General features: G+C 39.4%; 1 protein-coding gene across 3 annotated transcripts in view; it reads left to right on the top strand.

Annotated features, from left to right (window-relative positions):
- The window catches only part of pmt (phosphoethanolamine methyltransferase), a 104559-nt gene that overhangs the window by 77296 nt on the left and 12187 nt on the right, over positions 1-15076 (top strand). For all 3 annotated transcript variants that reach the window (XM_060915140.1, XM_060915138.1, XM_060915139.1), the window contains 4 exons: positions 6183-6338; positions 6844-6980; positions 8380-8537; positions 13931-14125. In XM_060915140.1, coding sequence (XP_060771123.1) covers positions 6183-6338; positions 6844-6980; positions 8380-8537; positions 13931-14125 — 646 coding nt within the window. The remainder of the gene's footprint in view (positions 1-6182; positions 6339-6843; positions 6981-8379; positions 8538-13930; positions 14126-15076) is intronic.

The following is a 15076-nucleotide window of genomic DNA, read 5'->3' as shown; positions in this document are numbered from 1 at the left end:
AAAACCTCTTTCTCTCTCTCTCTCTCTCTCTGCACACGCACATATAAGGAAGAACATTTCTAACTTGGCACTGTGGATAACAGTTGAAATAATCCTGACTGCATGTTTAAGTAACAGTGAAATGAGTGGGCATGGGGAACACATTTAATTAATTATTTAGTTTATTATTTGCTCATTTTTTTGTGTGAACATTTATTCATTTAATTAAAAAACACACTTGGAATAAAAATATTGCCCAAAAATGTAAAATAGTTTCAATTATTAATTACCACATTATATATGTAATACTTAATGACGATACAAAATATTAGCATGTTTTAAACACTTTATATTTCATTGTTTTTTGGTAAAAAACAAATGCCGTGTGACCTCATCGACTTAGCAACTACTAATGCCTATATCGGGGACATGCATTGCAAAGAAGCTCTTCGTCCTGTTGCTCTTTAGACTCCTTCTTACGAGTGAGCTCGGGAAAACCACGTACAGAGACAACATTCGTTGCTGAAAAGAGTCTCCCAACTCGGTCTTTAGCCCTAGAGGGAAACATTATTGGGAAACCTACCCCTGGTTAGTAGCTTTTAAACAGAAACAGAAAAATGCATCATCCCAATTGGTCAATCCAGTTTCTTATCATTGCAGCTGGTATCCAATAAAATGTGATTAAACAAAGAAATGCATTGATGAAAAAATCCTTTTAAGCAGTATAATAAATGTTCTCACCTATAGTTTCTGTTAGCTCATCTTTTTCCTAGAAATGTCCTGTTCTAATTGCAGACCCCAGGTTATTGTTGTTACTCAATGGAACATGTTAAATAAACAAACAAATTAATAATCTCGGATTACAGCCTTTCACAGTCTCACAAAAATCCTGATAAGGCAAAATTTGACACCCCTGCACTAAATTTACATAATGTAACCAAAATACAACAAGCACAATTCCATGAATTTATACTTAACGTCCATGTTCTGTCCAAAAGATCCATTTAAATTATGACCAAAAACTGGAGGCGCACCCAAAAAAAATTTTCATTATTTTTCCATGAGCATGTTTGTGTAGCTGTTTCAATAAACATGGTTTGTATTACGATCAATCATGAGATAAAGCAATGTTTCAGGTTTTGCATTAAAAATCAAAAAAGATAGCCAATGTCAGTGGGAAATCCTTTGATAAGTGGGGGGGGAACAGGATAGTTAAAGCTAGACAGCCATTTAATTTCATAAAATTGGTGAAATTTAGTTCCCTCTGAAATTTGGTCATTGTGATATATGTTTATTTCTGTAATATCTCAACAACAAAAAAACCCAGGTCATTCTGTGGTGGGGAAGTTATTTAATTTGAGGAGATTCACAAGCAAATAATGTGTATGAAATCGCTCACTTCGCACAGCCAGTCACTTCAGGCGGCACGGCAGTGTAGTGGTTAGCACTGTCGCCTCACAGCAAGAAGGTTCTGGGTTCAAACCCAGTGGCCGGCGAGGGCCTTTCTGTGTGGAGTTTGCATGTTCTCCCCATGTCTGTGTGGGTTTCCTCCGGGTGCTCCGGTTTCCCCCACAGTCCAAAGACATACAGTTAGGTTAATATGGGACGGCCTTGGGCTGAGGTGCCCTTGAGCGAGGCACCTACAGTAACTCCCAACTGCTCCCCGGGCGCTGTTAGTATGGCTGCCCACTGCTCTGGGTATGTGTGTGTGTGTTCACTGCTTCAGACGGGTTAAATGCAAAGAAGAAATTTCACAAGTGTGTGATGAATAAAGTTGTGCTTTCTTTCTTCAGTCAAGCAGACAGAGAAAGTTTGTCCCTGTGTCCAAAATTGCTCACTCGTTTGCTACTCCCTATATAGGGAATTACTATAAAGAGGACTATATAATGAGCTCACTGGCAAAATGAAAAAATGCTTTTGGACACTAGTCCGTCGCGCTGGTATTTACGTTATTACTGTCGCACAATTAAAACGTGCCAGATCAGCCGACTGGTGGGTTTTCAAAATAATAAATACATGCATGTATTTTTGTGATAAATCCATATTATACTGAGCGTATTTCCCACATTAATCAATACAAAGTACCTGCATCTTTCAGGGTTTTTTTTTAAATCAAGGCTGAATACTTTCTTCTTTGCTGCTGCCTTTTATTAAATCAAATTTGAGACTTTTAATTAGATTTTTTTTCCGTGCGACCGCAATGCATGATGGGATATATTGCTTGGTTAGTGACCATCGGTTGTACACTAATTTTCGTGATGCATTGTGGGATACTTTGAGTGCAGTGTATAGGGTGTAATAATCCTCACTCTCGTTTTGGACGGCACTACAAAATGGCGTCCTCACTATACGCTATAGTGCCTTATATAGTGAGTAGGGAGCGATTTTGGACACAGGGCATGTGCGCATGCGCAAGTTTACCTTCTTTTTCTTCTTTTGGGTTTTACGGCAGCTGGCATCCAGTGTTGCATTACTGCCATCTACAGGTTTACCTTGACCGTGCACTGACAGTTACATCATTCTGTCGCTAAACGAACAGCTGATCACACCGAGATGCTCGCTGACCGCCAATATTTATTAGTTTGGTCCGGCGTTTCATTTCTTTTGCAACATAATGTCTTTTCTTCTTACTTTCCGTTACTGTAGCCAGTCTTTCCCGTTTCATTCTCACACTCACGTCCTCCATTTTCTTTTCCTGTTTCAAATTTGTATCCCACAATGCCTTGTGCAAACGGGGAAAGCCCACCACATGATGCATGATGCAGTATCTTGAATTGGGTCATGGTAAAGCAGGAAAAATAGTGAAGAACTTAGGGCCACATGGCCCTAAATTCATTAATTGTTCAATTTAAAAAATAATAATAATAAATAAATAAAACTAATAAAATTGGAAGTCTGTAATTCGAATTCAGTAGCTTTCAGTCCACTAAACAAAAATAATGGGGTGTCGGGGAAAATTCTTTTTATGACCCACACTTGAAAAATCTGAATTGCAGTCTATCTTTAATGTAGTTATAGCATTTTAAACAAAAATAACTAATCTTTGTAGCTGTTTTAATGGTGCATTTTTATTATAAAAGAAAACGGAACTTTAAAATAGATTTCATTATATATTTTTGTCCTTGAGTGTGTCCCGTACATAATTTCTTATGTTTAGGTTGTTTTTTTTATCATGTCTGAAGGACATCTGAGTGAGAAGGGGAGGTTGGGGCATAGATACAAACAATGCACATACGTATACATAGCTTTGTATTTTAGGAAGCTGCTTTTACACATCATCCTCCACATACGAATAACAGATCTATTATAAACAATGTACAACATGGCTCTTAGATTGTCAGGAATTGTAGGCAAAGGCAGATGTAAGTGCAGACATTTTTCATGCAAAGTAAAACACACAGGAACAAACAAAGCAAGACTTTTAGCATGAGCATTGAACCTAGACATGTAATGAACCTGAACATGAGTAACACACAACAGAAGCAAGACAAAAGAACACATCGCTAGCATAACTTAAATAGGGTGCTGAACAAGACATGACGATACACAGGTGCTGGTGATCAGTGAGACATGTGACATGCAGGGGCTGATGGGTAATGTAGTCCCGTGCCAAGTCACAAGTGAATGTAATGACGTAATCATAACTAGAAGGGCACACAGTAGAGTGCATATCTCTGTCAAGCCCCATATGATCAACATTAAAATCAAATCACTTAAACCTAGGATAATGCTAAAGCTGTACACCAAATTTCATCAAAATCCGTTCATTACTTTTTGAGTTACATTGGGAACAAACAAACAAATCCTGGCTCCGCATACACAACCAGATTTGCATCAAAATCGATTCAATTGTTCCTTGGCTCGCCTTTCCTCAAAATTTCATCAAAATCCATTCACTACATTTTCAGTTACATTGGGAACAGACAAACAAACAAACAAACAAAAGCGAAAACATAAGCTCCTGCAACAAAGTTGGCGAAGGTAATTAATAAAATTAATGCTAAATCATGTCATATGTACAGTGGTGCTTGAAAGTTTGTGAACCTTTTAGAATTTTCTATATTTCTGCATAAATATGACCTAAAACATCATTAGATTTTCACACAAGTCCTAAAAGTAGATAAAGAGAACCCAGTTAAACAAATGAGACAAAAATATTATACTTGGTCATTTATTTATTGAGGAAAATGATCCAATATTACATATCTGTGAGTGGCAAAAGTATGTGAACCTTTGACTTCAGTATCTGGTGTGACCCCCTTGTGCAGCAATAACTGCAACTAAATGTTTCTGGTAACTGTTGATCAGTCCTGCACACCGGCTTGGAGGAATTTTAGCCCATTCCTCCATACAGAACAGCTTCAATTCTGGGATGTTGGTGGGTTTCCTCACATGAACTGCTTGCTTCAGGTCCTTCCACAACGTTTCCATTGGATTAAGGTCAGGACTTTGACTTGGGCATTCCAAAACATTAACTTTATTCTTCTTTAACCATTCTTTGGTAGAACGACTTGTGTGCTTAGGGTCGTTGTCTTGCTGCATGACCCACCTTCTCTTGAGATTCAGTTCATGGACAGATGTCCTGACATTTTACTTTAGAATTTGCTGGTATAATTCAGATTTCATTGTTCCATCAATGATGGCAAGCTGTCCTGGCCCAGATGCAGCAAAGCAGGCCCAAACCATGATACTACCACCACCATGTTTCACAGATGGGATAAGGTTCTTATGCTGGAATGCAGTGTTTTCCTTTCTCCAAACATAACGCTTCTCATTTAAATCAAAAGGTTCTATTTTGGTCTCATCCTTCCACAAAACATTTTTCCAATAGCCTTCTGGCTTGTCCACGTGATCTTTAGCAAACTGCAGATGAGCAGCAATGTTCTTTTTGGAGAGCAGTGCCTTCTCCTTGCAACCCTGCCATGCACACCATTGTTGTTCAGTGTTCTCCTGATGGTGGACTCAGGAACATTAACATTAGCCAATGTGAGAGAGGCCTTCAGTTGCTTAGAAGTTACCCTGGGGTCCTTTGTGACCTCGCCAACTATTACACGCCTTGCTCTTGGAGTGATCTTTGTTGGTCAACCTCTCCTGGGGAGGGTAACAATGGTCTTGAATTTCCTCCATTTGTACACAATCTGTCTGACTGTGGATTGGTGGAGTCCAAACTCTTTAGAGATGGTTTTGTAATCTTTTCCAGCCTGATGAGCATCAACAACGCTTTTTCTGAGGTCCTCAGAAATCTCCTTTGTTTGTGCCATGATACACTTCCACAAACATGTGTTGTGAAGATCAGACTTTGATAGATCCCTGTTCTTTAAATAAAACAGGGTGCCCACTCACACCTGATTGTCATCCCATTGATTGAAAACACCTGACTCTAATTTCACCTTCAAATTAACTGCTAATTCTAGAGGTTCACATACTTTTGCCACTCACAGATATGTAATATTGGATCATTTTCCTCAATAAATAAATGACCAAGTATAATATTTTTGTCTCATTTGTTTAACTGGATTCTCTTTATCTACTTTTAGGACTTGTGTGAAAATCTGATGATGTTTTAGGTCATATTTATGCAGAAGTAGAGAAAATTCTAAAGGGTTCACAAACTTTCAAGCACCACTGTACATGATATGCCTATTTTTATGTCTTTTGGAGAGGTGCTTACTGTTTGCCTTTAACATCAATCATTTTGTTCAGAGGGATGATATTGATAAAGCCAACTGATGAGAATAATTAGTCACACATTAATACACGTCATAATTTTTAAACAAAAACATGGACTTGGCCTTTATCATCTCGAAGCAAACATCCAAATAAGTAATCCGTTTAATCCAATGTTGGTGTTATATTAACACATTTGGCATAATGTTTACAATACAGTCACTGATGTCAAATGTAGTACATTTGTTTTGTAAGAAGAAAAGTACTTCAGTTGTTTAGGAAAAAACCTGAAGATGTTTAAAATCTCAGACTCGTGCTGATGACACAATTAAGTGAAGGGAAGTAAAAATTAAAAAAACTGCTTTCTTTCAAAAGGCAGTAAGTAGCAGCAATGGAAGTCTTGCAATTAATATATTTTCTGTAAATTGATGGAGATAGTGTATTGAACTTAGTCATGATAATGATCGTTTAGCTGCTCCAGAAGCTGTTCTGCTAGTTGTTTACCTTTATAAAAATGTGACCTTTGATCTTTCCAGACGATACACAAGTCATCTCATTGGCAAGGCACGTCATGTGACGGCTGTGGACTTTATGGAGAACTTTGTGGAAAAAAACAAGGAAGAAAACAGTCACCTTGGAAACGCAAAGTTTATCCAAGCAGACGTCACAAAGCTGGAGTTTCCCGAAAAGAGGTTGGAATGGAAATGAAGATGTGGAAAGACCAGTGCTGTTTTCTCATGTATTCTCATGAATTAATGAATGGATAATTGGATGAATGAGAGAATGACAAGCAAATGAATGAATGAACTTTGTGTGCCAAGCCACAGATATTAATTGGCTAATTTAAGCCACATAATAAGCAACACTGTAGGAGTTTTATTCCAAAGAACACTTTATTTTGCCATTTGTTCAAAATGGTTCTGTAGCTGAGGTCTGCGAATGGGTTTTCTGGTGCAGGTTAAAGCCTCGGTCCAAACCACTTAGATCTTAATCAGATATTAGACTGTGTTTTCACTGGCGAATTTTCTGTCATATTATGTTATTCAACTTACCGAATTGGGTTGAGTGAAGTCAGAGTATAGCATTAAAACAATGCAATAAATTAAGTCATGGTTGGATGGCCAAGTAGGTCAATGAGTCTTGATGCATAAACAGAATCATCGGTCTGTTTAAAGTTGTTTGGTTTCCTTCCTACAGTTTTGACCTGATCTTTTCTAACTGGCTGCTCATGTATCTGAGTGATGAGGAGCTGTGCTCCCTGGCAGAGAAGATGTTGTCGTGGCTTCGTTCTGGTGGTTACCTCTTCTTCAGAGAATCCTGTTTCCATCAGTCAGGTCACCTTTGAAAATACACTCTACAAATTGGGGGATTATAATATAATTAACAGTTATTCCACGAAATCAAGTCATACATGAGCTGATAGCTGACGAGACGCATAGCCCCGAGTTGGCTATAAGCCATATACAATGAGATTGAGTGGAATAACTGTTTTATTCTATCCACATTCACTGGATTTTGAAAAACAGAGCCTTTTAATTTTTTGCGAATTCGATAAATAAAAACTTTGTACAAAATGTCCAACAAAATCATTTCCGCTTAGAATGTAAACAAACCGGTGAAACAACATTTGCAACTTGTGAAAAATGCTATAATAATAATTCTTAAAATAAAAAAGATACATCTTTACCATCACTTTCATTCCTTATTTTGTTGCTTTTTTGTATTTTTGGGGGTTTTGTTTTCGAGTAGAGTTTTTATTTCATCCTTGGTTGGTGCAGCAACATGCTCTGCCATTTTGTTTTTCTCTACTCACAGTATATGAGCTGATATCCTGGTAGTAGAGTAGCCAATCAGAGTGTGTGATAGCTCATATCCAAGGAATGTGGATAGAATAATTGGGGTATAATTGGGGGAACTGGTCTTGCACTGTTACAGAGGTGACACTCAGATCATGCCAGTAGTAGGTCCATTCATCGTTTAGTTTTGCCATGTGCTTCACTAAAAGCATGTATTCATGGTATAAAATTATGGATGAACATTAACTTCTATTTTTTTTTTAAATTAAATCCTGATAACACAGATTTTTTTTAAGTCGACTCCAAAACATATTTGAGAGTACCTCTAAATCTGCTGTAATACATTTCGATTCAATTTAATAGCCTCTGATCAATATGTGACAAACATTGTTCAGAGTCTGGGCCTATCGTTAATTCACAAATGTTTATGATGATGTAGTTGGTAAGTATCAGAGTTCTGGCCCTCTATTATAATCAATAATAATCAGTTAATAATTGTTGCTTCGGTTGATAGATCGATCCAAATACAGATTACCTGTTACATGGCATTATTGTTCGAGCCTCTCTCTGATTTTTTGCTCCAAATCTTTGCCTAATTTCTCCCCTTGTATAGTTGCTGTAACTGAGTAGTTGTAAAGTACATTGTGTATTGTGTAATTCAGTCTGGGTTTTATAAATCTTAGAGTCTGAAACACAGTTACAAATAGATATGAACCATTTTCTGTCATTCATAGCACAATTTGTCATACATATTACATTCCATACAAAATTTTTTTAAAAAATTAATATATTTTATTACTTTGTTATTGTCAGGGTAAGGTTTTGACAGTTGCAGTTTATATAATCTGTGTTAATTATACAAGTGCCAGGTGCCATTTGGTCTGTTTAACAGGCCTACGATTTAAAATTAACAATTACTGCATTTTGTCCTTCACAGGAGATAGTATGAGAGATTTTAACCCCACTCACTACCGTAGTCCTGCCCATTATAACCATCTGATGACATCAGTTATATGGGCGGAGTCAGGGGAGAAGGGTAAACAGCACTATGGGTTTGATATAGTCCTGAGCAGAACTGTACAGACCTACATTAAGGTATAAATCATTTAGGTATTTTTTTATTAGTGAGAAGCAGCTTATGAAATATTTAAATTTTCTTCGACAGTGACTTGCAAAATTATTCATCCCCTTTGGTGTTTGTCCTGTTTTATTGCATTAAAAGCTGGAATTAAAATGGATTTTTGGAGGGTTAGCACCATTTGATTTACACAACATGCCTACCACTTTAAAGGTGAAAATTGTTGTTTTATTGTGACACAAACAATAATTAAGATGAAAAAACAGAAATATGGAGTGTGCGTAGGTATTCACCCCCCAAGGTCAATACTTTGTAGAGCCACCTGTTGCCACAATTATAGCTGCAAGTCTCTTGGGGTATGTCTCTATTAGCTTAGCACATCTAGCCACTGGGATTTTTGCCCATTCCTCAAGGCAAAACTGTTCCAACTCCTTCAACTTAGATGGGTTGCGTTGGCATACAGCAATCTTCAAGTTATATCAGAGATTCTCAACTGGATTGAGGTCTGGGCTTTGATTAGGCCATTCTGACACATTTAAATGTTTCCTTTTAAACCACTCCAGTGTAGCTTTAGCAGTATGTTTAGGGTCATTGTCCTGCTGGAACATGAACCTTCGTCCCAGTCTCAAACCTCTGGCTGACTCAAACAGGTTTTCCTCCAGAATTGCCCTGTATTTAGTGCAATCCATCTTTCCTTCAGTCCTGACCAGCTTTCCTGTCCCTGCAGATGAAAAACATGCCCACAGCATGATGCTGGCACCACCATGCTTTACTGTAGGAATGGTGTTCTCAGGGTGATGGGTTTGCACTATGCATGGCATTTCCCATGATGGCCAAAAAGATAAATTTTAGTCTCATCTGACCAGAGAATCTTCTTCCATGTGTTTGGGGAGTCTGTCACATGCTATTGGGCAAACTACAAATGTGTTTTCTTAAGCAATGGCTTTATTCTGGCCACTCTTCCATAAAGCCCCGCTCTGTGGAGTGTACAGCTTAAAGTGGTCCTATGGACAGATACTCCCATCTCCACTGTGGATCTTTGCAGTTCCTTCAGTGTTATCTTTGGTGTCTTTGTGCATCGCTGATTAATGCCCTCTTTGCCTGGTCTGTGAGTTTTGGTGGGCGGCCTTCCCACCAAAGGGAAGGCTGCCGTCAGGTTTGTAGTGGTGCCATATTCTTTCCATTCTGCTATAATGGATTTAATGGTGCTCCCTGGGATATTCAAAGTTTGGGATATTTTTTTATAACCCAACCCTGATCTATACTTCTCCACAACTTTGTGTCTGACTTGTTTGGAGTGCTCCTTGGTTTTCATGTTGCTTGCGTAGTAGTGTTGCAGAGTCAGGGTCCTTCCAGAACAGGTTGATTTATACAGACATCCTGTGACAGATCATGTGACAATTTGATTGCACACAAGGGGATTTTAATCAACTAATTATGTGACTTATGAAGTGAATTGGTTGGACCAGCTCTTATTTAGGGGTTTCATACGATAGGGGGTGAATACCTACTGTATGCACACTCCAGATTTCTGTTTTTTCATCTTAATTATTGTTTATGTCACAATAAAACAACAATTTTCACCTTTAAAGTGGTAGACATGTTGTGTAAATCAAATGCTGCTAACGCTCCAAAAATCCATTTTAATTCCATCTTGTAATGCAACAAAACAGGACAAACACCAAGGGGGATGAATACTTTTGCAAGACACTGTAGGTGCCTCTTTAAATCACTTCAATGTAGGGCATAATGGTAACATATGGTGACACACTGAGTGCTGTCTACTGGTCGTGTGTAGTTATCAAACATGACTTTTGATCTTTCCAAATGGTGCACAAATCAGATCACTGGCATTTATGGATGAATATATTTATATCATCATGCGCATACATGCACTGCCCTGCCAAAAAAAAAGTCACACAGTCTAATATTTGGTTGGATTTGATTACAGCATACATTCGCTGTGGCATTGTTTTGATAAACTTACGCAATGTCACAACATTTATTTCAGTCCAGAATTGTATTAATTTTTCACCAAGATCTTGTGTTGATGATGGGAGAGTCAAACCACTGTATAAAGTCTTCTCCAGCACGTCCCAAAGATTCTAATGGGGTTAAGGTTGGGACCCTGTGGTGGCCAATTCATGTGTGAAAATGATTCCTCATGCTTCCTGAACCACTCTTTCACAATCTGAGCCCTAATTTTATGCCTGTGCCATCAGGGAAGAAAAAAATAATCTATTGATGTGATAACCTGGTCATTCAGTACATTCAGTCAGCTGATTTCATTTTATTGCCTCATAACGTTGCTGAGCCTTGACCTGACCAACTGAAGCAGATCATAACACTGCCTCCAGAGGCTTATGTAATGGTCACTATGCATGATGGATGCATCACTTCACGTGCTTCCCTTCTTACCCTGACACACCCATCACTCAGGAATAAATCTGGGTAAATCTGGACTTATCCAACCTCATGACCTTTTTCCATTGCTCCAGAGTCCAATCTTTATGCTCCCTAGCAAATTGAAGCCTCTTTTCCTGATTAGTCTCATGAACAAATGCTTTTCTTATGGCCACACAGCTGTTTAGTTCCAATCCTGTGAGTTCTCATCACATGGTGAGTGTGGAAATGATCTTAATTTCACTATTAAATATAGCCGTGAGTTCTACTGTCAATTTTTCTCATCTCATCTCATTATCTCTAGCCGCTTTATCCTTCTACAGGGTCGCAGGCAAGCTGGAGCCTATCCCAGCTGACTACGGGCGAAAGGCGGGGTACACCCTGGACAAGTCGCCAGGTCATCACAGGGCTCTGTCAATTTTTATTTTTATTTATTTTATTTTTTTACAATTCGACTTCTCCAAGCATTTGAGTGATCTCTGATCATGGTCAGTCAGGATCTTTTTCCAAATACATTTTTTTCCCTAAAGTTGATGGTTCACCACTATCCTTCAGGTTTTAATAATGCATTGGACAGTTTTTAACCCAATTCCAGTCATTTCCGCAATCTCCTTAGTTGTTTTCTTTGCTTGAGGCAGGTCAATAATTTGACCTTTCTGAAACACAGTGACATCTTTTCCATGAGCATGGGACATGTCCTCCTGCATATTTGTTTAAGAAATGAGAATGCTGCCAGCTGAAACATATCCTTGACTTGCAAGTGACGTCAAAGCAAAACAGAAACCCAGATGTTGGCCATGTTGGTGGATATACAAATGCGGGGTCAAGTGACATTCCATAGTCACGCGTGCGCAACTGTCTGTTTTTCCACTGTTTAAGCGTTCTTTTAGTTGTGCCATATCTTTGTGCTATAGATGGTTGTGGTCACAACAGTACTCGTGACCATGGCACGTTCCAATTTTTTAGAATTCTGTCCGTGATTTGGAAAGAGGGCGAAGAAACTCTGAGGCTTAGTATGGAGAGGAGAAGAGCACGGCCGAACAACATCGGCAGGGCTGATCTAACAGAGGCTAAAACCAAAACAGCTCGTGTTTGCAGTAATCATTTTATCTCAGGTGAGATTCAAAAGCTTTCTCAATAATATCATGGAAGATTTCGTGTTGCTAGAATTTTGCTATTAAATGAGCGTTCTCTTGTCATGGTTCACTCGGTTGTTATAATTTTAACATGTGTATTACCATGTCGCTTCTAGGAGCACCAGCAAAATTATATGATAGAAACAATCCAGACTGGGCACCCACTCAGAAAATGGGCTATGTTTCATCCAAGGTCAGACTTGATTCTTCGGCAGCCAAACCAGATAGAACGTAATATGTGGGTACTCGATGGTCGGTAGAAGCGTCTTATCTTCAGAAAAGTCTGACTTTTTTTAATAATATGGGTCAAAACCACACAAATCTATCGTATTGAATCTTCGCTCGACCGTTCAAATTGTGGTAATACTGAGAAAATTCAGCATTGTTTACAGACATGCTTTCAGCAGCTGTCATACTAGTTGCTTTGTATATCCACCATCATGGCAGACGCTCATGACGTAGCACATTTTGATCACATGGTTACAAGTCATCTATTAACCACTGCAGTAATTATCCAGTCAAAGGCTCTTGTATATTTGCTTATTTAAATCCAAATTGTGACCTTTTTTTTTTTTTTTGGCTGGACAGTGTATTTGTTTTATAGCTTCTAATATGATGCAAGTAGAATCTATAGTGACATTGAGTCTTTTGTCATACTAAAAGACCTTTTATGTTAGCATGCTGTGTAGGGCTGCACAATATATCGAAAAAGTATCGATATCGTGATATCATAGTTTGCGATACACATACCGCAAAAATTACTTAAATTTCGATAAAAGGCACATTTTTCTGTGCCGTCCAATCACATTTGAATGTCAACAAGTGCCGCGGGATAACTCCGCCCCCTATTGCAAAACAAGTAAAAGCCTCGTGGTGATGGCGGAAGGCGGGAGCAAGTGTGGTGAGACAAACTTGTGTGAGGAGGAACTGGTTTCCAAAAAAAAAAAAATGCACGTCTGCTATTTGGAAGTACTTTGGATTCAGGAGGGGTGATGTACTGCAAACTCAGGTACTTTGCAAGACATGTACCTGTAAAACAGTGGTGGGGCGGCTCACTGGGACAAACACTGCTGTACAGAAGCATAAAAACATAAAACCGCGCTCTCTCTCTCTCTCACACACACACACACACACACACACACACACACACACACACACACACACACACACAGACACACACACTATCTCTCACTCTCTCACACACACTACCGCTCGCTCACTCACACACGCTACCGCGCTCTCTCTCTCTCTCACACACACACACACACACACACACACACACACACACACACACACACACACACACCACTGCTCTCTCACCCGCATGTGTTATTAACAGATTGTGTTTGAGTTTATGGTGAATCTGTGTCGCTCACCTTCATCTCCCGGGAGCCACTGAAATTGCCATTTTGAATGCTTTATGTTAATGTAATGTAGTTTTCAGTTTTTTGTTTACTTCAACTTAAGACATTTTCTGCTGCGCTCACAAAAATTAAGAGATTTAAAGATGATTGATGGACACCATTGCAGGTGTAGCCATGTTTTTCCAATAAAAAATAATGTTGGAATGGAAGCGATGCATTGGGTGTCTTTTTTTTAAATGCTAGATACAGGGCAGAACGGCGAGTAGAGGTAAGAAAAACATTATATATTTAATTATCATGATACATATCGATATCGAGATATTCAGTCATGTTATCGAATATCGCATATTTTTCTGATATCGTGCAGCCCTAATGCTGTGATAATAAGTAAATAATACCACTATAGGCCACTATGGTCTTTTCTTCAGGTATGCACTGATAGAATACTGAAAAGTTATGGCAACGCCATTAGAACATGTAAATTAGCTGATCATTTCTCTCTCTCAGATGAAGAAAAACCAGAATCAAGTGTGTTGGCTGATGCAGAAAGTTTGTCGGGATTTGGTCCAGCAGCATCAAGGAGGCTTCAGCACTTTCCAGCAGTTCCTGGATAACCAGCAGTATACGCGCAAGGGAATTCTGCGATATGAGAAGATGTTTGGTTCTGGTTACGTCAGTACCGGTGGACCCAGCACCACCAAGGTATGGCGGTTCAAGAAGAGGCAGCTTAGATGAGGGAAAGGGCCAAGGGTGGAAGGGGAGCTGGTAAAGCTCATAATTGAAATGCTTTGCAAGGATTTCTAATCTGGCAGATTTTGAAATGTAATGTATTTACCATTTGGTGGTAGTAGTACTCCAAACACCATCCATTATCTGCAGCCGCTTATCCTGTCCTACAGGGTCGCAGGCAAGCTGGAGCCTATCCCAGCTGACTACGCCCATGTTTACATTAGACCGTATCAGCGGATCATCAGATTAACATTTTTAAAACGATTAGTGTGCACACAGCAACACCAATACACGATTTGCGTGCACACAGCAACACCAGTACACGATTTGCGTGCACACAGCAATACCAATACACGGATACGCTCAGCTCCGCAGGCATCCTGCTCTCCAAATCACTCCGCCCTGAACAGCGAGTGCCCTCTGGAGGGTGCGCACTCCGGCCTTGCGCAGCTCACAGAGCACGCGAGTGAAGTGAACAAGCTGTGATTCGGGACTGAGCCGCTGTGTGTGTGATCCCAGCGCATATCACTTACCACTTGCAAGTGGAAGGATGGCAAGCCTAAAGACAATCATAACTACACAATGGGCAGTATTTGCATCAGTATTTGCAGTATTTTCATACTTTTATACTCTTTAATGAAAGGTGATACAAGGCGGAAGTCCGCGCCGTTTTTCAGCAGTCGCGTCACATGACCAACGCCAGCGAATCAGGAAGGTGGATGTCACAGTGACGTTGTCCAATGAGATGCCGGCTAGAGCTCAGCACAGCGTATCTGCGTATTCTGAATGTTTACACAGCACCGGAGCTGACACAATCTGGATTGAATACATGGACGCTGGCGGATTCCCGTTTCCCGGCGTTTCCAGGCGGTTTAATGTAAACGGACAGTGCATCCGCGAAGAAAACGAGACAGATACGGTCTA

The sequence above is a fragment of the Neoarius graeffei genome, chromosome 2, assembly GCF_027579695.1.
Source record: "Neoarius graeffei isolate fNeoGra1 chromosome 2, fNeoGra1.pri, whole genome shotgun sequence".
NCBI classification, from domain to species: Eukaryota; Metazoa; Chordata; class Actinopteri; order Siluriformes; family Ariidae; genus Neoarius; species Neoarius graeffei.
Note: the sequence above shows the minus strand (reverse complement) of the source record. Positions and strands in the feature narration are given on the sequence as shown.